We start from the raw sequence: 22009 nt of genomic DNA, 5'->3' as shown, positions 1-22009 counted from the left end.
TTGTTGTTATTTATTTCCCACAGGCCTCTGGTTAGTCCCTATGAGAACGGGATGTTTGGGGCAGAGCAGAGCAATCATAACCCTCCCCTCCATGCCTTTGTCCAGTTCTCTTTTAAAGTCACCCAGGTCGGTGACCACAGCTGCCTCCTGTTCCCTTGGTTAACTATGTGCAGCATGAAAAAGTCCTTCCTTTTCTCTGTCCTGCATCTTCCCACGCCCAGCTTTGTCGGACGTCCAAGGGTTCCTGTGTTACGAGAGACGGAGGAAAACTTTTCTCCACCCGCTCTCTCTCCATGCCGTGAATAATTTCATAAACTTCTATCCTGTTGCCTCTTGCTTGCCTTTTCTCTAAAGGGAAAAGCCCCAAACGCTGCGACCTTTCTTCATAACGGAGTTTCTTCACCCCCTGGATCATTGGGGTTGCCCTTTTCTGAACCTTTTCCAGCTCTGCAGCATCCTCTGTCCCTTTGTCTCAGTTTGCTGGAGACATAAGGAAACATAAATAGAAGACAAAACAAGCCCTCTTAGTTCCTCCGCTGTTGCCATACAGGTGGGTCCTTGCCAAATGTTGTGACATGGGAATGGCACATCGCTGGCAAGCCTGTGCCTTTCTGCAATGCTTCCTAAGTCCCTGGCCTTATTTATTCTGATCCCCAGCCAGGCACCTGGCAGTTTACTGCTGCTGGCGAGGTGGCGGGAACATCTTGGCCCACCCAGGATGCGCTTATTTACCCTGCCGGAACTTTGCATGGCTCCCCCTGCCTGCAAATCAGTAGAAGATCAAGCTCCTTTTTGCAACTTCTGTAGTACAGTGGTACCTCTAGATACTAATGGGATCCATTCCGGAGCCCCGTTCGCATCTAGAGGTAAACGTAACTAGTGATGGCACATCTGTACATGCACGCGTTGTTTTTCGCCGCTTCTGCTCATGTGCGTGGTGTCATTTTGAGCATCTGCGCATGCGCAAGCGGCGGAACCCGGAAGTAACACGCTCCGTTACTTCCGGGTTGCCATGGAGTGCAACTCCAATGCGCTCAACTCGAAGCGTATTCAACCCGAGGTATGACTGTATCTGCATGAGCACTAATTAGCATCTCATTTCTTTCTCCTTCTCTCCAGGAACGGCGAGGCCGGATTCTGCCCATGGCTCCCCTGGCTATTCCCCATCCAGTTATCTGAACCGGTCGACCACCAGCCGCTACATCGCAAGGTCTGTATTCCTTCCCTCAAGAGGAGAGACGCTAGTCCCCAAAATGTGAACAGAGCAAGTGTCCTGTTAATCCTCAAAGCCCTGGAACCTCTCTGGCTGTTTTGCTAAGCTCCCAAAATTCTTCTGTGCCGTCTCAAAAGGTTGTAGTCTGACCGAGTGACAATGAGACTGAGAGACATGATGGCTGTTACGATGTCCCTTCTTTCTCTTCTCCACCCCACTCCCAAGGGCTGGATTGGCGGAGGGCATTTTGACAATTATTTAGGTAGGGTGGGGGGCAAAAAGCAGTTGAAATGGATCAGGTGGGGAGAGAGAAAGCTGCAGGCCTGGTTTACTTTTAGGCATGTATTGTGTGTTGAAAAGCAGCGGTTTCCTCTCTTGCATCATTGCCTGGGGAGGTGGCAGATGAGGTGGCAGTTAGTGATGGGTGGTGCTGTGGGTTAAACCACAGAGCCTAGGACTTGCCGATCAGAAGGTCGGCGGTTCGAATCCCCACAACGGGGTGAGCTCCCGTTGCTCGGTCCCTGCTCCTGCCCACCTAGCAGTTCGAAAGCACGTCAAAGTGCAAGTAGATAAATAGGTACCGCTCTGGCGGGAAGGTAAATGGCGTTTCTGTGCGCTGCTCTGGTTCGCCAGAAGTGGCTTAGTCATGCTGGCCACATGACCCGGAAGCTGTATGCCGGATCCCTTGGCCAATAAAGCGAGATGAGTGCCGCAACCCCAGAGTCGGCCGCAACTAGACCTAATGGTCAGGGGTCCCTTTACGTTTACCTTTAAGGCAAAGATGTCCAACAGGTCTATCACGATGTACTGGTAGATCCCTGTGAGGTTTTGGTAGATCACGGTCGATCTCTGGCTCCCTTTCCTTACTGCCAGTAAAACGGACTCCTGCCCCGCCCCCTCGCCCTGCCCTCCATTGTTGTATGATCTCTGGAAGGGAAGACGGAGCTTTCTTCTGTGCTGCTGTTTTGATCCATAGCGATCTTTTTGTGCGTGACTTTACCCCTTTGTCCCTTGCCTTTAACCCCCCCAAACAGAACTCCCCCCAAAAACCTTTTTACAGTGGTACCTCTGGATGTGAACGGGATCCATTCCAGATCCCCATTCGCATCCTGATTAGAATGTAAGACACGACTGCGTGTGTGGGTTGCATTTTGCCGCTTCTACGCATTCGTGGAGCGTAACTTGAAAACACTCAACCTGAAGCACATTTAACCCAAGGTATCACTGCATTAAAAATACAACTTTGAGCTGAACCCCCCCCCCCAAAACGAGGGTAGACCAGTGTCAGTTTTTAATTCTGAACGTAGACCTTAGTCTCTTGAGAGTTGCCTACCCCTGTCCTAAGGCAACCTGCCAAATGCTACTGGACTGCTGCTTCCATCATTCCTGAAAACCATTCTGGAAAAGCTAATGCTCAAAGTCCGTTTACAAAGAGGGATAGCTAGAAAAGACACTTCTTATCTGGTCTGGTTTGACTTCAAGAAATATCTCCTGTATTTTTATCTTTTGAACCACCCTGAGACGAAGGGCAGTATGTAAATTTAATTAATTAATTAACAACCCACTTTGAGGGTTTTAGCATTTAACTAAATAATTTATATAAATTATAAATGGGGGAAGAGAGGCTCCCAAGCGTAGCAGCAAAGTGTATGCTAGTTTATGGAACTTTTAACAGTGAAAAGATTTGGCAGCAGAGATCAGGGCCAGTATTTTGGGAACTCTGCTCTGCACATTGTGGAAGAAAAGAGGGCAGAACAATCATACTAATCACCCATTATTATTATTGTTGTTGTTGTTGTTGTTATTTGTTTAAATCTTAGTTATTTTTTATTTAATTTTGCTGTATTTCTGAGGCATTCCCTCATGCATTTGTCAGTTACGATTTGTACCGTTTGTCTTTTAAAAAAATTAATAAATGTGGTTTTAAGAACAATAGTCCCTGGGGCTGAAGTGAGCTGCTTGTCTCTCTCCTTCCCTGCAGCCGAGCCGTCCAGCGCAGCTTGGCCATCATCCGCCAGGCCAAGCAGAAGAAGGAGAAGAAGAAGGAATACTGCATGTACTACAACCGCTTTGGCAAATGCAACCGCGGCGATAGGTGCCCCTACATCCATGACCCGGAAAAGGTGGCCGTCTGCACAAGGTAAGTGATCTTCCTTTCCAGAAGCCCCAGGAAGGGACAGTGCTGTTGTGCCCGAACATGGTGGATTAACCAAGCTAATGAGGCGAAAAGGGGCACGACTCCATTTGCATCCAGCGTGCATCAGATACACATGTATAACCCGCACATTGGCCACAGCTGTCTGCGATTGCAAACGCCACCCTAAGCGAACATGTCAGCAAATTAAAACTGGCCTATGTTGGCCGTGGGAGCTTTGCAGAAATCGACAGGGCCTGTCCCATCTTTGGAAAGGCTTTCCAAAGAAATATCTGCGCTTGGCCTTGGCCTCATGCTGGTGGAAGCTGAAATTGCTTTGCGCAACATCAGCGGAAGCCATGCGCAAGGGCTTCCACTCGTGCAGTGGGGCTCCCCGCTCCCCCTGCTGTGCACCCCCTGAAATCAGCTGGGGAGGGGTCAGGAGAACCTCCAAAACAGCTCACAGGGTTTGGAGAGTGAGGATTGTTCCGCATGGCAAGCGGAAATATATTTGTAACGGTTGAATTCCACCATTCCCCCCCTGCCAAAATTTTCCAGCTGTCATCTGCTTCCCTCCAAAGCTCCTCAGACCTCCCTCTTCTCCATCTTCTCAACAGGTTTCTCCGTGGTACATGCAAGAAAACCGATGGGACCTGCCCCTTTTCACACAAGGTTTCGAAAGACAAGGTTGGTTTGGCTCTGGTTTGGCCTGGTGCCGAGGGAAGGAGCCGTAGAGGGGAGGTGTTTCAAACAACGTATTTGTCAGGGATGCAGGTGGTTGCTCACGAGTAAACAGCCAGGACTCCGACCTGCCTTTCACAGGTTTTATTAAGTGCACAACTATGTACAGCGCAGGAACCCAAAGTTCATGTCTGTCTCAGTCACTTGCAGATTCCGGGAGTGGGCTCTTCCAGTCCCCCCCCCCCCAGCATAAGAACTTAGACACCCCAAGTCTCTGCCTCCTATCTTTATGTTTGACCCCCTTGCGAAAACTAGGCGACGGAAGCTGAATGTCTGTTTCCCTATCAGCCCAGCTGGAAGCGGTGCTAGGGCTCACCGTAACCTCTGTGAGCCTTTGACTCACTTCGCCCCTCCTTTCCCCCTCCTTTTCGCTGGAACCAGTCCCTGACGAAGTGTTACTGCTGAGCAACGTCCAAGTACGCTTCTGCCCCCCTTTCGATGGCGGTAAAGGTAAAGGGACCCCTGACCATTAGGTCCAGTCGTGGCCGGCTCTGGGGTTGCGGCGCTCATCTCGCTTTATTGGCCGAGGAAGCCGGCGTACAGCTTCCGGGTCATGTGGCCAGCAGGACTAAGCCGCTTCTGGCGAACCAGAGGAGCGCACGGAAACACCATTTACCTTCCCGCCAGAGCAGTACCTATTTATCTACTTGCACTCTGATGTGCTTTTGAACTGCTAGGTGGGCAGGAGCAGGGACCGAGCAACGGGAGCTCACCCCGTTGCAGGGATTTGAACTGCCAACCTTCTGATCAGCAAGTCCTAGGCTCTGTGGTTTAACCCCTAAGAGATATGGTAGCCATCCTCAAATATCTGAATACACGGAGGATGGAGCAAGCTTGTTTTCTGCTGTTCCGGAGAGCAGGACTCGAACCAATGTCTTCAAATGGAGCAGGGACTGAGCAACGGGAGCTCACTGTCGCGGGGATTCGAACTGCTGACCTTCTGATCAGCAGTCCCTAGGCTCTGTGGTTTAACCCACAGCGCCACCCACGTCCCCCTTGATGGCAGTACCCTGACAGTATTCATTCGGAGTTGGCTTGGAAAAGCTGTTCAGGGTCGCCATGGGGCTGCTTCCTTTCGTGAGAGCAAAGTGGGTCCCTTAGGCTGCTTTGATTGCCCAGTTGGCTGGTGTGGGGTGTTGATGATGGCAAGGCTGCAGGTTCCATCCCTGGATGGGGCAGCTGCATTTTGCTGCATTGCAGGGGGCTGGACTAGATGATGGCCAGGGTCCCTTCCAACTCTACGATTCTGTGATGTATGAGTATTTTAGCACATTAAGCAGGTCAGGGCAACTTGGGCTGCCTTCTTCCACATCCGAGGTGCCCACAGGCACAGGTGGAAGAGCATCCTTAGGGCTGGCCGTCACTGTCAAGCACATGCTTGCAACATACTGTACTGTGCCGATTGCCACGGCAACCAGCTGGATGGCACCTGGCGGCAGGTTTTGGCTCGTGGCAAGCAGGGCAGAAGCAGAGGGTCCCATTTCTGAAGATCACGGCAACTGCATTTGATGAGGGATGAATTGATTGAGAGCCCGTGTGATATAGTTGTTAAGAGCGGTAGACTTGTAATCTGGGGAACCGGGTTCGCGTCTCCGCTCCTCCACATGCAGCTGCTGGGTGACCTTGGGCCAGTCAGACTTCCCTGAAGTCTCTCAGCCCCACTCACCTCACAGAGTGTTTGTTGTGGGGGAGGAAGGGAAAGGAGAATGTTAGCCGCTTTGAGACTCCTTCGGGTACTGATAAAGCGGGATATCAAATCCAAACTCCTCCTTAGATGCCACTGTTTCACAATTTGCCATGCCCAGAGCAACTTACAGAGAACATTCAAAACATCAGAATGCAAATATGGAAGATACAGAGCATGCCAGTAAATTTTTAAAAATGAGAAAAATCAGCAGTTTAACAAACAGAATAAATTCAATATTACAAAAAACACAAACAAAACAGTCAAGGTTTAAGTGCATAAATAAAAAGCAAAGCGAGTAAAAACGAAAATAAAGTTTCTGGCCTTCCAGATGTCCCAGGAGCCTGCATACAGTTCAGAGGGGAGGGGTCTTCTCACCAGGCTAGAAGACATGCACATGGCTGCTGTATCTTTACTCCAAAGGAGGCTGGCAGCAGCAAAAGGGAAAAGTTTGGAGGGAGGAGATGGTCAGTCTCTTCCCCAGCCCCCTGGAAGTACCAACTCCTGGTGCAGGTCTCATTGTCCCACCCAGAATTCAGGATAGGACAGTTCCATCCTCACTCTAGAGCGTGACCCATATTGGTTATTCTGGTTTCTCTTCAGATTGTATAAATCTTTCGCCTTTTTTTCATATTGGGAGAGAGGGGGCTGCTGTTTCATATGTGTGGATTTATTTATTTAGACCAGAGGTAGCACCCCTTGGGAGGGCAGGGGTTGCAAAGAGGCAAGAGGGCGGCAGGGGGGTGCTGGAAGTGTAAATTACTATTTGTTGTTGTTGTTTAGTCGTTCAGTCGTGCCCGACTCTTCGTGACCCCCTGGACCAGAGCACGCCAGGCACCTCTGTCCTCCACTGCCTCCCGCAGTTTGGTCAAACTCATGCTGGTAACCTCGAAAACACTATCCAACCATCTCGTCCTCTGTCGTCCCCTTCTCCTTGTGCCCTCCATCTTTCCCAGCATCAGTGTCTTCTCCAGGGAGTCTTCTCTTCTCCTGAGGTGGCCAAAGTACTGGAGCCTCAGCTTCACGATCTGTCCTTCCAGTGAGCACTCAGGGCTGATTTCCTTAAGAATGGATGCGTTTGATCTTCTTGCAGTCAATGGGACTCTCCAGAGTCTTCTCCAGCACCATAATTCAAAAGCATCAATTCTTTGGCGATCAGCCTTCTTTATGGTCCAGCTCTCACTTCCATACATCACTACTGGGAAAACCATGGCTTTAACTATACGGACCTTTGTTGTCAAGGTGACATCTCTACTTCTCAAGATGCTATCTAGGCCTGTCATTGCCCTTCTCCCAAGAAGCAGGCGTCTTTTAATTTCGTGGCTGCTGTCACCATCTGCAGTGATCATGGAGCCCAAGAAACTAAAATCTCTCACTGCCTCCATTTCTTCCCCTTCTATTTGCCAGGAGGTGATGGGACCAGTGGCCATGATCTTAATTACTATTACTTTGGTAAATGACCATCAGGCTTTGAAAAATGGGTATTGCTGGCTCACTAACGTTGTTGACATAATTAAACTAAATAGTTTTGATTTGATTTTGAATAAATGTGCCATTCATTGTTACTGTTTTGAATTTTATTGTGTTATTACCTTCCTTAGAGGGTCGTGCAAACCACTATTCTGAATAATGCTCTTTTTAGAGTAGCAGGCACTGGGGATGGGGTGATGGAATCAATGGGGGCAGTAGCCCCCCCCCAAAGTTTGGGAACGACTCATTTAGTAGATTTATAACCAGCTTGATCGAAAAGCTCTCCAACCGAGGGACAAATAAATTTTTGGATAAAACACAGCTCAAATTCACAGTCCAATTAAGAACAAATATATATGAAGCCATTGTTGTTAAACACACACACACATACACAGAGAACCATCATCATTACAAACAAAGATAAAATCAATACAGCTTTTAAAAGAGATAGAGGTAGCTAAATTATATGTCTGGGTAGGCTGGCCGAAACAAAAAAAAGTTTTCAGCTGGCCCCAGCCAGGCCATTAACTATGACTTCATGCTCTCTGCCTCCTGCCCTCCCTGACGGCTCCCAGATAGTATCAGGTGCAGCATTTCAGCTCCCTGAGAACTCCCATTTTCACTAGCAGAAGATAAGCAGGTTTCCGGACCTTATTACTTTGAAGAGATGCTTAAAGCTGTGTGAGCAAAACCTGCTTAAATCTCAGAATCCAGAGAGGTAGCTAAATATGCTTTTTTGGGCCGGGAGGGGGGAGGGGACTGCAAAGCTCCCATGCCCCCCCCCCTCCCTGTGACCAGCAAACCCAGAATAAATAATGTCGACCCAGAATAAATAATGTCGACCGCTGAAAAATATTTGCAGAATAAATGCGGCAAAGTCGAGGCGTCGTGCATATTTGCTAATTTACCTAGGTTCTGAAATTGCACAGAATGCAGGTTGCCTGGGGCAGAATTTCGTTCTCCTTTTTTGTGGGCACAGAGTAACCCATCCCTGTGCTGTGCTGAATGGGAAACTAAAGGCACCCAGTCCCGTCCCCGTCCCCCGTCCCCCCCGAACTTGTGGTTCAACGTGTGGTTTCCCCAAAGAAAGTCCATGCTAGTGAACTGCGTTGGGGGAGAGGAGTGGACTTCTTACTTTCTATTTTGAGTTGGGGAGTTTCTGGGCTGCGGCCTCCCCTTCCTTTGCTGAGCTCAGAGCCCTTTCCGCCGTGATTTATAGCCCAGGGGTAGCCGGCTGCCCGGAGGCAAGTGGGGACTTCGGCACCCGCTCCTGTAGCTTCCTGTTAACCTGGCGATTACCAGGAAAGGTGATGTTCGCCTCATTTATCAAAGCACAACCCAAAGAGAGGGGCTGGTGAGTTAATCCTTACCGCAAGAGAGAGCGGTTTTCTGCTGTGCTCAGGCTTCGCTGCAAATGGCCTGGCTGGAGTCCACTGTCTCCAAACAAGCCCTTTCTTTTAATGGCGGCTTTCTTATCCTGTCTCTTGAGTTTAGTACAGGAACAGATTTTTTTGTTTTTTTGGTCTGGATACACGATTGCCCCACCTCCTGGCTGCTGCCAAGAGGAAATGTGCTTGCCTCCGACTGGGAATGGAGTTTGAGAAGTCCCTCTGTTGTCTGTCCCTTTCTTTCGCAAACCCTCAGGGAGAGAGCATGATTCTTTCTGGCGAGAGCATCAGGGGTCTAAACCAAACGGAAGGGAACACATGCCATGGAATGATGTGGTTATTGGTTTATTACTTACCCTGCTCCTTAAGGCCCTAGGGTGGGATTTTTGAGCAACCAAGCAGCAGACAAATTATTTTAAAGTTGTGCTCTGCCTAGCTAGGGCCTTGAGACAGAGGGAGGTGGCAGATGTTGGAGGTGGTGTTGGGACAGTGGACAGAGTAGGGCTGCCCTGCATCCGGGATTTCCCGGGATTTGTCCATTGGAAATAGCATCCAGGCGGAGTTTCTAAAAAGCAACCCTAGGACACACAGAGCTACGTGCTGTGTGCCCTGCTGTGTGCCCCCTGAGCTAGCCTGCTGCCCTCAGAGGCAGCCGAGGACACTGGCTCCATTGCCAGTGTCAGAGTTGCTTTTGACAACCAGTTTGGGAGGGTTTTGTACATGGAATGGAGCCAGGCATCTTGTCCACTGCCTCAGGCAGCAAAATGCCTTGGACTGGCCCTGCAGCCAGTCCATTGACGTTGTTGTCCCACCAAGTTGCCTGGCTTGGAATGGAGACAGAGGCAGGCCCAGGCCTTTCCAGAGGTGGTTGACTTTCAAAAACGCCTCTTGGGCCTCCGATTGCTCTGCAGGTTGTGTGAACAAACACGGTTTAGAGGTTTGTATTCGTGGGGTGGGTGTGTGTGGAATACAGTTGTGTAGCAGGCTCTTTGGCCATCCTACGTCAAACTGATGCCCTCCAGATGCTGTTGGACTTCAGCTCCCATCCGCCTCAGCCAGCTCTCCTCAGGGGTCAAGCGCCATTTGTAGTTGTGGCACCACTTTGGAGCAAGCCTTGCGCAAGCTGGTGCCCTGCAAATGCTGTTGGACTACAACTCCCATCAGCCTCTAGCTAGCACCCATGTTGTAGTCCAACAACGTCTTGAAGGCTGCCAGAGTCCTGAACTAAGTCAAAAAGAAAATCTGCAAACATTTACGTTCAAAATTAATTGGTTTGTTTTTTCGAAAAGGGCAAAGCAAGAAGAGAAGGGACTATTATCTCTGGCTGCCTTAAAAGCCCAGCAAAGAGAGGAGTTTTGATAGGTTTCCTGAAAATATGGCACGAGAAGAGTCAAAGCATCGAACAGCTTTCCTCATTTGGAGGGTGGGGCATAGTGGAGAAATGGCCCGGCCCTCCTGTGCAGACTTCCCTGTGGCCCCCAGTTTGCTGCCCACCATCCCTGGGGCTGCCAGCCCCCTGCCATTCCCCGTGTGCCAGCGCAGCTGAGTTTGCGGATGCGAGAGGTTAGCACGAGGCTAAGACTTGGGCTGGAGCAGGCTGCTGTTGCAACAGCTTTTCCCCTTGAGGGACTTGACAAGAATCAGCATTTTTCTCCCTAATAGAGCTTCAAAACTCTGTTGTGAGCAATTTGGAAATTCACGTCGAGTTTCGGGTTCATTAGCCGCCGGCTCCGGGAAGGCGTGCGCGCGTCTTCGGGGCTTCCTAATATGGCCGCAGCGCCTTGCATTAATGTTATTGTTATTTGCGCGGACATCGCGGGGTGCAAACAAGGTTAATTGAAACGAGAACGGCGCTTCCTCTTGGTAATGGCTCAGCCTTGACAGCTGGGAGGAGTTGAGTTTTGCATAAGAGCTGCCTTTATTATCCCTTTTTATTAGAGCTAATTTGATCTCTATATCAAAACCTACATTAAGGGAATCGTTTACGGTCACGCCACCGCCGACAGGAGAAGGCAGCCCCAGAGCCCTGTCCTTTATTTTAATGTCTGCAGTTAAAAGACAATTAAAAATAAACTCTTTGCTTTTAAAGCCCTCTTTGTTTTTCCTTCTTGCGTGGCTTTTAGCCTTACATTTTCCTGTCCTCTTTCTCTCCCCTCCCTCCTCCTCCTTCTCACTCTAGTGAACTAATTCAGTTAAAGCCCTAATACGTCCTTCGGGGGAAAGTTCCCTCCCCCACGCAGCCCGTGCTTGTTGCACATCTGTAAATACTGGCCTGAGGATCCCTGAACCTGCAGGACTTAAGGCCATGGCGCTTGGCAGAAGCGGTGGCTCTGTTCACTGGGCAATCAGCCGGTTTTTGTGTCCATGCAGACAGCCAGGAAGGGAAGAGGGAGAGTGTGGAATTGAAACTCTGGGGGTAAGGCGAGCCAAGCACCCACAAGCCATGTGGTGACTCTGGGCCTTGGAAGGTACACTCAGGAGCAAGATGCTTTTAAGAAATAGAAATATTCTCATTTAATGCTATTCTCTGCAGAGTCACCCTGGAGCAGCCCTCTGGTGCCCTCCAGCTGTTTTGGATGGCAACTCCCATCTGCCCCAGCTAGCACGGCCTTTCTGGCTGGGGCTGATGGGAGTTGTAGTCCAAAACAGCTGGAGGATGACCAGCAGTCCTAGTGTTTCCATCCCTGCAAAGGCAGCGCTTTGCCACCCTCTCCAGTAGCCACTAAAGGTGGAGGAGGAGGATTGTCACAGCAGGCCAGTAATTCCTTTTTAATTACCCAGCAGCTGGCAGAAGGTATAGTTTTGCGCTATGTGGCAGGAGTGCTCAAGGCGGCCCCACATCTGTCTCTGCGCACAGATTGGTTTTGATGTGCTTTTTCACATCACCAGCACCTGTGAACAAAGTTAGCGGGAGCAATGAGTCCTGTGGAGTCCTGCCCACCAACTGGAGGAAACAATGGCCAGAATCTGGCTTCAAGCTGCCGCAAAAGGCGTTTCTCTCAAAGATGTCAAAAATGGGAATCAAAGTACCCTTTGGCCCATCGCTACTCTCGTCTGGTGAGGTTTGGGTGTCATATCATGACACCTAGCCTTTGGAACTCCCTCCCCCTTGAATATTAGACAGGCGCTGTGCTCTTGCCATCAGAAGGTCCTTCCTGATGTTTAGTCGAAATGTCATTTGAATCCATTGGTTTGGGTTCTCTGCTCTGGAGCAGGAAAAAACAAGCTTACTCCATCTTCCATGTGGCAGCCCTTCAGGTATTTGAAGATGCCTATCCTATCACTTCTCAGTCCCCTCTTTCCCAGGCTAAACATAACCAGCTCCTTCAACTGTTCTTCATCAGGCTTGGTTTCCTTGATCATCTTGGTTGCCCTCCTCTGCACATGTTCCAGCTTGTCAACATCCTTCTTAAATTGTGGCACCCAGAACTGGACACAGGATTCCAGGTGGGGTCTGACCAAGGCAGAATAGAATGGTCTATGACTTCCCTTGATTTGGACGCTGGACTTATGTTCAACTTCTGGTGCCTACTGACTTTCTTTGTTTCTGATGTTATAGTTCTAACAGTTGGTGGGTTGTTGTTTTTTTTGTATGGAGTTACTGTAATTAAGCACTGTATAAGTTATCAGTTGCATAATATGTGCACCGTAGGGAAGCAGCTATGAAGGCGACTGAGTTGGGTGGTGCACCTGGCTCTTGCAGGAGTCCTGCACAAGGTATGGAGGCCGCAAACAAGCGGAAGACTCAATTTGCTGCTCATTCACAAGACTCCCTGGGTGGCCCTGAAAAAGTTGCTTTCTCCGCAAGTTGCATTCTGCTAATGGGAATATTTGTGGCCAGCTTCGCAGGGTTGTCGTGAGCATGAGAGGTGCATGTGTAAACCACACCAGAATCAAATCTGGTGGGCGTGGGAGACTGTGGCCTTCATTTTATAGTAGGGATGGTTTTCTGTCAGACTTGGGGGTTGGAACTGGCACTAAACCATTGGAGATTAATCTTCCCTCCTGACTTTGTCCTTTCAGATGCCTGTGTGCTCTTATTTCCTGAAAGGGATCTGCAACAACAGTGACTGTCCCTACAGCCATGTCTACGTTTCCCGGAAAGCGGAGGTGTGCTCAGACTTCCTCAAAGGCTACTGTCCCTTGGGAGAGAAGGTAAGATGGGGTAAAGGCTTGGAGAAGTATCCCATTGAGATGTAACCCTCATGCAGCTGAGAATCCATATATCTCTCTTGCAATTGTTGTTTTGTCTCATGACATGGTCCACACTCACAGAAAACCCAGTGTCTGCAGCTGAGAAGGATGTCTCCTTTTCAGTTTTTTTAATGTTCTCCCACCTTCTCTTTCCTCCTTTTTGGGGTTCAGTACTACAGGTGAGAGGGCAGGACTTCTCAAATGGCAACTACCCCTTTCTGGAGAGATACTGGACAGAAACGTGTCCATCTTCAAATCTAGCTGGGATCACGCAGTGTGATTTGCACCCTGTGTGTGTGGGCATATGCCACTTTGGAAAAGTTGGGATTTAAATCTTGGGAATTTAAAAAAGTAAAAATAGCTGGCTGAGTTTGTCTCTGTGTGGTATGTGCTGTGATTCTTGGTTTGGCAAGAAGCAACCAGGTATAACTTAATGTTAAATTCTCTGAAAATCAGGGCTACCCCAAAGGTAAGGAATCTGCTATTTCAATGAAACCAAGGGGACTCCTGATGAGAAACTTGCTCTCTTTGCTGCAGCGGGAATCTAGTTTTTTAAAAAAAATGGAACTGTTTTTATATTTTTCTTTTAAAAAGTACTGGTTTTAATATAGATATGTATTTGGATTTTTGCTTATAATATTGTAAGTCACTTTGAGTTGCCATGGCAAAATTGCGACTAATACATTTAATAAAATCATCATCGTGGTTTTGTGGTTAAGCAATATTCCGTAGTTTGCGCTGTGTGAAAAACTACTTTCCTTTTGTCCTGAATCTTTCAACATTCGGCTTCATTGGATGGTCTTAACCTCTTGCCTTATAAGAGAGAGAAAACCACTTTTTCCTATCCACTCCCTCCACACCAAACATAATTCTTGACTTCTCTGCCATGTCCCCCCACCCACCCACTTAACTCACCTTTCCCCAGAAACTCAGAAGCCCCAACTGTTGTCACCTTTCTTCACTGGGGAATTCCTTCACACCCATGATCTCCTGGGTTGCCCTTTCATTCATCTTTTCTAGCCCTGCAATATTCGTTCCTCAGATGTACAGTCACACACCTGATGATCCCACCTTTTATGTCCTTCTTTTGGGCGATGGGCTTTAGGGGGCAAACAGTAGGAAAGTGCCTTTAAAGAATCCCTCTCTCCATACCTCCCATTTTTGTAGAGAGAGAGGCTGCTTCATCTAGCATGGTCGCCATCAGCAGCCCTCGGCTCTATGAGTTTGCCCCATCCTCTTTTAAAGCCATCAAGGTTGGTCGCCCCCATTGCCTCCTGTGGGAGGGAATGCCATAGCTTAACTAAAAAAATTAAAAAGGTAAAGGGACCCCTGACCATTAGGTCCAGTTGCGAACGACTCTGGGGTTACGGCACTCATCTTGCTTTACTGGCCGAGGGAGCTGGCATTTGTCCGCAGACAGTTTTTCTGGGTCAAGTGGCCAGCAGGACTTAGCCGCTTCTGGCGAACCAGAGCAGCGCACAGAAACGCCATTTACCTTCCCGCCAGAGCGGTACCTGTTTATCTACTTGCACTTTGACGTGCTTTCAAACTGCTAGGTGGGCAGGAGCAGGGACCGAGCAACGGGAGCTCACCCCATCGCGGGGATTCGAACCGCCGACCTTCTGATCTGCAAGTCCTAGGCTCTGTGGTTTAGATCACAGCGCCACCCGCGTTACATTTAAATAACTACATGTAAATAAACCCTCTCTTCTATCTGTCCTTCCAACAAGAAATGGGCCTGGCAGTAAGAAGGCAGAATTTTGCTGTGGAATTTTGTGGCGGCAGGGCCAGCTGTGGCTTGTGGGGCGCCCGTTTCAGGGACCAGCCAGACACTGAGGAGGGGGCACCAGGAGAAGGAGGGGTTGGAGACTGACTTAGAAGAAGGGAACGTCGATCTGGGGGAATGTGTGACAGCCAAGAGATGAGAGCCAGAGGCAGGAGAAGTTGCAGAATCGGAGAGTGAAGAACAGGGCAGGAGGAGGGAGAGAGGTCAGGTTGGTGGGGAGTCTAAGCCTTCCACATCTCCTCCTGCTGCTCCCGTGTCTCCTGCTCCACTGTCTCCCAGGACCAGGAGAGGGGTGAAGAGGGAGGAGCAGGAGCAGGTTACATGCAGGTGAAGTCTGCTTCTGCTTGCGTGCAGCTCAGGTGGTGGAGGTACCTAAGCTGAGGTCTTGGCGGGCAGGGGTCTCTCTGTCGTGACAACTGCCTCAACAGGTGGACACCTAGGAGTAACTTGTGAGTGTACTTCTGACAATACAGTGGTCCCTTGGTTCTCAAACGCCTTGGTACTCAAACAACTTGGAACCCAAACATTGCAATCCTGGAAGTAAGTGTTCCGGTTTGCAAACTTTTTTCAGAAGCCGAACTACTCCATTTTGAAGGTTATGCTTCTTTTTTGAGTGTTATGCTGAGGTCTGTTTTTGCTATTTATTTTGCGGTTTTGTTTTTGCAGCTTTTTTTGTGTGACTGTGTGGAACCCAGTTCAGCTACTGATTGATTGATTGATTGTGTGACTGCAATACAGTCACACCTCGGGTTAAAGTTGCTTCAGGTTGAGCGTTTTCGGGTTGCGCTGTGCGGCGACCCGGAAGTTGGAACACATTACTTCTGGGTCTCGCCACTCCCGCATGCGCAGACGGTCAAAATGACGTCATGCGCAGAAGCGGCAAAACGCGGCACGCGGAGACGCACAGGCGCTTGTTACGTTCACTTCAGGATGCAAACGGGGCTCCGGAACGAATCCCATTTGCATCCAGAGGTACCACTGTATCTTACTTTTAAAAGACATCTGAAGGCAGCCCCGTTCAGGGAAGCTTTTAATATTTGATGAATTATTGTATTTTAATATTTTGCTGGAAGCCGCCCAGTCAGATGGGCAGGGTAGAAATAATAAATATTATAAATATTATAAATATTATAAATATTATAAATATTATAAATATTATAAATATTATAAATATTATAAATATTATAAATATTATTATTTAAGTAGCAGTTGCTGGAAACCACAGGAGGGGAGAGTTGCTCCTGCTTGTGGGTTTCTGCATGGCCACTGTGATAAGAGGATGTTGGCTGAGATGGGCCACTGAGCTGGTCCAGCAGGCTGTTCTTATGTTCTTAATCTCAGCATGAAAGAAGCAAATTGCATGTTCCACGAAGGGTGGGGAGCCCCTGGGGGATCTCTTAAGGGAACCTCTGTCCCTGGCACAGAGTCCCAGTGCCCAGAAGGAGTGGTTGGCACCCTGGGTTTCTAGCACACACACGGGCAGCGCCAGGTCCGACCTCAGCTGCCTCCCTGCCTTCCCCTGCCCTTTTAAAAGCTAAAACTGCAGACAGCTGTGCCCTGCCGCATATCGGACACAAGAGTAGGAAAAGGGGAGAGAAAGAGTGGGGGGAAAGGCAGAACGAGAAGAGATTTACTCCCTTTCTAAATTATTCACAAGAAAAGGGACTGCGCATCTTTAACAAGCCATCGTTTTATGAAGCAAGGTTAACATTTTTACTTGATTCAGTAGAATATTATAAACTCTCCGGGGTCCATTTGAGGACTTTCTACTTTGTGCAAAAGGAACAGACTCAGCACTTTTTATATTATTTAGAGAATAAAATTAACCCTCGATGGCCCAGGCTGGGTATTTCCTCTCCCCAGTTAAATATGGCACGCTCAGCAATTCTACCCCCCCGATATAATTACGGGCTGCTATCCATCATCTGTAGGAGAATGTTTTTCTGACACTCCAGAAGTGATGCGGTAAGCACGTTCACTAATAGAATAAATATTCTAAGTATCTCTTTTATATTTTCATTTAAATTGGAATATTTTAAAATAATTGTACACGTGCTGCCTGGGTGACTTGTACCGGTGGCTGTGGAGAGAGGCTGCCCCATCCACTCTGCCTTCGGCTCAGAGGGAAGGTCTCCTGCCACAAAAACCAGGGGTCCAGCTGCAAAACGCCGTTAGCAAAAGGTAATCTGCTAGCAATCTTTTGCTGCCAGAGTCCATCCGTGAGCGTCCTCGCCAGGTGTTGCTCTTCTCCACCTTTGACTGATGGCCGCCTCTCGACTGGAATGTAGGTGTCCCGACGTCAACATTTATTTATTGCATCTATATCCCACTTTTATTTCCCTCTAAGGAGCTCAAGATGGTGTACATCAGCGGTTCTCAACCTGTGGGTCCCCAGATGTTGTTGGACTACAATTCCCATCATCCCTGAGCTCTGGCCTTGCTAGCTAGGGGTGATGGGAGTTGGAGTTTAAAAACACCTGGGGACCCACAGGTTGAGAAAGGCTGGTGTACATGGTCCCCCCCCCCCCCGTTTAACCCCCACAACCACCCTATCAGGTAGGCTAGACTGAGGGAGGCAGTGACTGGCCCCAGGTTACCTGGTGAATGGGAGGATTTGAACCCTGGCCTCTCCCAGTTCAGAGCCTGACCCTCTAACCAAGACACCACAAGGTGTTCTCTGGAACTCCTCCTCCTAGTTGCACAAGAGTAGCCCCACTGGGTTATACACAGCGGCCAACCAGATGCCCTAACAGAAGAATTCAGAACCAGGACCGGAAGGCAACGACCCATTGTCCTACCAACACCAATGAAACCTGGAAGTTCCCTCCAGCCATCATGGCTAGCAGCAGTTGGCAGACTTCTCCTCCTCCTCTGTCTTCTCTAGGCATTTGTCCAACCCCCTTCGAAAGCTAGCAACCATCACATCTGGTGGCAGTGAGTTCCACAAGCCAGCAACGTGAGAAAGGTCTTCCTTTTGCCCGATGTACCCATCAGCTTTGCAGGATGAGCCCACTTCCTGGCGCTGTCAGAGAGGGAGGGGAAACCTCCCCTGCCTTTGCTTTCTCCACACCTTTCTTCACAGGTAGGGCAAGCACGTCCCCTGGCCTCAAGTCACCTTTGCCTCCATGCCGGTCTCTGCTGCTTCCAGTGGCTGCCATCACCTGGGACACAGGGCTGGCCCAGTACATTCTGGCAACTGAGGCGGAGCACAAATTGACACACAAGTGCACCCCGGCCAAGGAAGAAGGGATGAGCGATTGGGAACAAAGAAGGGAATAAAGATTGACCACCGAGATCTGCTGCCTCTGGGGATCCTGCCACCCGAGGCAATAGTCTCAGCTTGCCTCATGGGTGTGCCAGCCCTGGCTGTGTTCCTTCACGATACTGCAGCACTGTGGATGTCATGGTGCTGTCAGGCGAGGAATGTGAGGAATTAACTACAGCGGTACCTTGGTTCTCAAACTTAATCTGTTCCAGAAGTCTGTTCCAAAACCAAAGCGTTCCCAAACCAAGGCACGCTTTCCCATAGGAAGTAATGCAAAATGGATTAATCGGTTCCAGAATTTTAAAAACAACCCCTAAAACAGCAATTTAACATGAAGTTTACTATCTAACAAGACCATTGATTCATAAAATAAAAGCAATAAACAATGTACAGTGGTACCTCTGGATGTGAACGGGATCTGTTCCGGAGCCCCGCTCGCATCCGAAGAGAACACAACCCAAGCCTGCACGTCGTGATTTGCCGTGATTCGCACATGCGCCTGTGCGTCTGCGTGTGCCACATTTTGCCGCTTCTGTGCATGCGTGTGATGTGATTTTGAGCCTCTGCACATGCGCGAGCGGCGAAACCTGGAAGTAACGCGTTCCCTTACTTCCCGGTCACTGTGGAGTGCAACCCAAAAGCGCGAAACCTGAAGTGTATTCATTCCGAGGTATGACTGTAGTTGTTTATGTCCTTGACATCTGACAGGAGGGTGTTCCACAGGGCGGGTGCCACCACCAAGAAGGCCCTCTGCCTGGTTCCCTGTAACCTCTCAGGCAGGGAACCGCCAGAATGCCCTCGGAGCTGCACCTCAGGGCTGAACGATGGGGGTGGAGACGCTCCTTCAGGTATACTGGACCGAGGCCGTTTAGAGCTTTAAAGGTCAGCACCAACACTTTGAATTGTGCTCAGAAACGTACTGGGAGCCAATGTAGATCTTTCAGGACCGGCGTTATGTGCTGCCTCCGACTGTGAAGGCAGAAGATAGCCACCATGGCTAGTAGCCGTCGATAGCTCTCTCCTCCAGGACTTTGTCTAAACCTCTTCTAAAGCCATCCAAGTGCCATCTTCCATCTTCCGACATTCAGCTTCATTGTACGTCCACGAGTTCTGGTGTTATGAGAGAGGAAGAACAACTTCCCTATCCACTTTCTCTGTGGATGGCTTTGCTCAAGGATGACATTTCAGAGGCATTTAGATCAGCAAGCCACTCATTGACTGTACGCCACCAAACTGCGGTGGACTTGGGCTCCGCTGAGGAATCACGACTCCTGCTCTTAACCCTCATTACAAATTAACCCTTCCACTCACAGGACAGTGTGGTGTAGCAGTTAGAGCAGGGGTAGTCAACCTTTTTATACCTACCGCCCACTAATGTAAGGTTACCAGATTTTTTTCAATGAATCCGGGGGCACTTTTCAACTTCAATGGATTTTGTATGGGAGCTGATTTGTAAATCTGGGGACTGTCCCTGGGAAATGGGGACGTCTGGTAACCTTACACTAATGCATTTTTCTTGATGGTAACATTTTCTTACCGCCCACCAGCGTTCGATGGAAGGAGGATTCAGTTTGTGCCGTAAAAGTCCCTACTGCCTACCTAGAATCCTGAAACGCCCACTAGTGGGTGGTAGGGACCAGGTTGACAACCCCTGGGTTAGAGTGTCAGACTAAGACCTAGGAGAGGTCCGAGTTCGAATCCCCACTTAGCTACAGGCTCACCAGGTGGCCCTGGGCCAGCCTCTTTCTCTCAGTCAAACCTGCCTTACAGGGTTGTTTTGGGAGATTAAATGAGGAGGGGGAGGCCCAGGTGTGCCAATCTGAGCTCATTGGAGGAGAGAAGGGGGAATACACACACACACACACACACACACACAACACAGTGCTTTTTTTTCTTTTAAAAAATGTTTAGGGGTACTCTCATTTTCCTGCTCATATTGAAATAAAAGGTAAAGGTAACCTAGACAAACCTAGACAGCATCTTAAAAAGCAGAGACATCACCTTGCCAGCAAGGGTCCATATAGTTAAAGCTCTGGTTTTCCCAGTAGTGATGTATGAAAGTGAGAGCTGGACCATCAAGAACGCTGATCACCGAAGAACTAATGCTTTTGAATTATGGTGCTAGAGGAGACTCTTGAGAGTCCCATGGACTGCAAGAAGATCAAACCTCTCCATTCTGAAGGAAATCAGCCCTGAGTGCGCACTGGAAGGACAGATCGTGAAGCTGAGGCTCCAAGACTTTGGCCACCTCATGAGAAGAGAAGACTCCCTGGGAAAGACCCTGATGTTGGGAAAGATGGAGGGCACAAGGAGAAGGGGACGACAGAGGATGAGATGGTTGGACTGTGTTTTCCAAGCTAGGCACTGGAAGACAGGAGTGCCTGGTGTGCTGTGGTCCAGGGGGTCACGAAGAGGTGGACACGACTAAACGGCTAAACAACAACAAAACAAAAGGGACCCCTGACCATTAGGTCCAGTCGTGGCCGACTCTGGGGTTGCGGCGCTCATCTTGCTTTACTGGCCGAGGGAGCCGGCATACAGCTTCGGGTCATGTGGCCAGCATGGCTAAGCTGCTTCTGGCGAACCAGAGCAGCGCATGGAAACGCCGTTTACCTTCCCACCAGAGCAGTACCTATTTATCTACTTGCACTTTGATGTGCTTTCAAACTGCTAGGTGGGCAGGAGCAGGGACCAAGCAACGGGAGCTCACCCCGTCGTAGGGATTCGAACCGCCGACCTTCTGATCGGCAAGTCCTAGGCTCTGTGGTTTAACCCATAGCGCCACCTGCGTCCCTCATATTGAAATACTCTCCCTCAATAAGGCCAAACTTAGATTCACAAAATGTTTAGGGGTATGCGAACCCCTAGAAAAAAAGCACTGTACTGTATATATAAACTTTGCTTCCCATTTAATTCCCGGTCGAGGGCGCTTCAGCTGACCCTACCATGTTGCAACCAAGGCAGCTGCCCAGCTGCGGCAGCCTCTCCTCCCTTCTCCTGCTGGCCCCTGATGCTGCCAGGATGAGCTCTGCTTCACCTCAGGAGCTGCAGCCCTCACTTCTTCCCTCCTTTCTTTTCTGTGTGCCTTTTTTGTCTTTATGCAAGGCAGCCACTTAAAAAAAAAAAGATCCATTATTGTTTAGAATTCCTGGCCTGCTCTCTTCCTCTTCCGTTCAGGACATTTTGAGAGTGTCTGCACAGGGCCTCTCTGGATTGGCAAAATAAACCTTTGCTGATGCCGTGTGCTGTGATTTTGTGCTGTGCGGGGTTCTTGCGGAAAACGACGCCTGTTTTTCCGCCGCTGATTCCTTTGACTAGAAATCACCTGCCTTGCGTGAAGAAGATGAATTCCTCTCCTTTGTTCTTCCAGACTCAGGCTATCTCTTCTGCGTTTGCCCCACGGAGTAGAGGGAACCTTCCAGATAAATCCAGCAGACGCCTTCTGTTTCGGCTCGTAAATGCCTGCTGAAAACTTTTCTATTCCATCATGCCCACACGGGCAATTAAGAAGATGTCTCTCCGCAATATTTAGTTCATTTCCGATTTTAACTTCTTAAATATTCAGATACAGGAACCATTTGCAACAATTGTACTTGTGGTTTCTGTTGGGCGGTTTTATGTACAATTTTCGCAAACGGCTCTTGTATTTGAATATTTTTAAGAACAAATGCTTAAGCGGCTTTTAAAACTGGCTCGATGGTTAGTGGCTTTTCCTGGGATCTCTTTGCAGCCTTAGATCACCAGAAGATCACCAGCTTTGCATGCAGAGGATCCCAGGTTCCTTTGAGAGCGTCTTCGAATAGAGAGCTTCTGCCAGTGGTAACATGAGTGACATAGATTGACCAAATGTGTTGCCCTCCTTAATCCCTCATCCAGTTTGCCCCACTTCTTTTAATGCAAAATATCCCAAAGGACCCCATTGGGACACTACAAGGGACTTTCACTGGCCTGGGATAGAAACGAATGTAAGGACATCCCAGTGCCCTGGACATTATACATCTGGACCCGGATTGGAATAACATGGATCCAGCCTTGTTCTGAACCTCAGGAACAGGCTAGGCTCAGGCCCACAGAAAGCAGTTCAAGGGAGCTGTTCTTCAGCAGTCGCTGTGGGCTGTGGAGTGTCCTGAGTTC

The 22009-nt window shown here is 49.1% G+C and overlaps 1 protein-coding gene across 1 annotated transcript in view; it reads left to right on the top strand.

The window, feature by feature from the left end:
- The window catches only part of ZC3H3 (zinc finger CCCH-type containing 3), a 274215-nt gene that overhangs the window by 198168 nt on the left and 54038 nt on the right, over positions 1-22009 (top strand). The window contains exons 6-9 of the mRNA XM_053395133.1: positions 1120-1210; positions 3195-3353; positions 3965-4034; positions 12654-12785. Coding sequence (XP_053251108.1) covers positions 1120-1210; positions 3195-3353; positions 3965-4034; positions 12654-12785 — 452 coding nt within the window. The remainder of the gene's footprint in view (positions 1-1119; positions 1211-3194; positions 3354-3964; positions 4035-12653; positions 12786-22009) is intronic.

The sequence above is a fragment of the Podarcis raffonei genome, chromosome 7 (assembly GCF_027172205.1).
Source record: "Podarcis raffonei isolate rPodRaf1 chromosome 7, rPodRaf1.pri, whole genome shotgun sequence".
NCBI classification, from domain to species: domain Eukaryota; kingdom Metazoa; phylum Chordata; class Lepidosauria; order Squamata; family Lacertidae; genus Podarcis; species Podarcis raffonei.
Note: the sequence above shows the minus strand (reverse complement) of the source record. Positions and strands in the feature narration are given on the sequence as shown.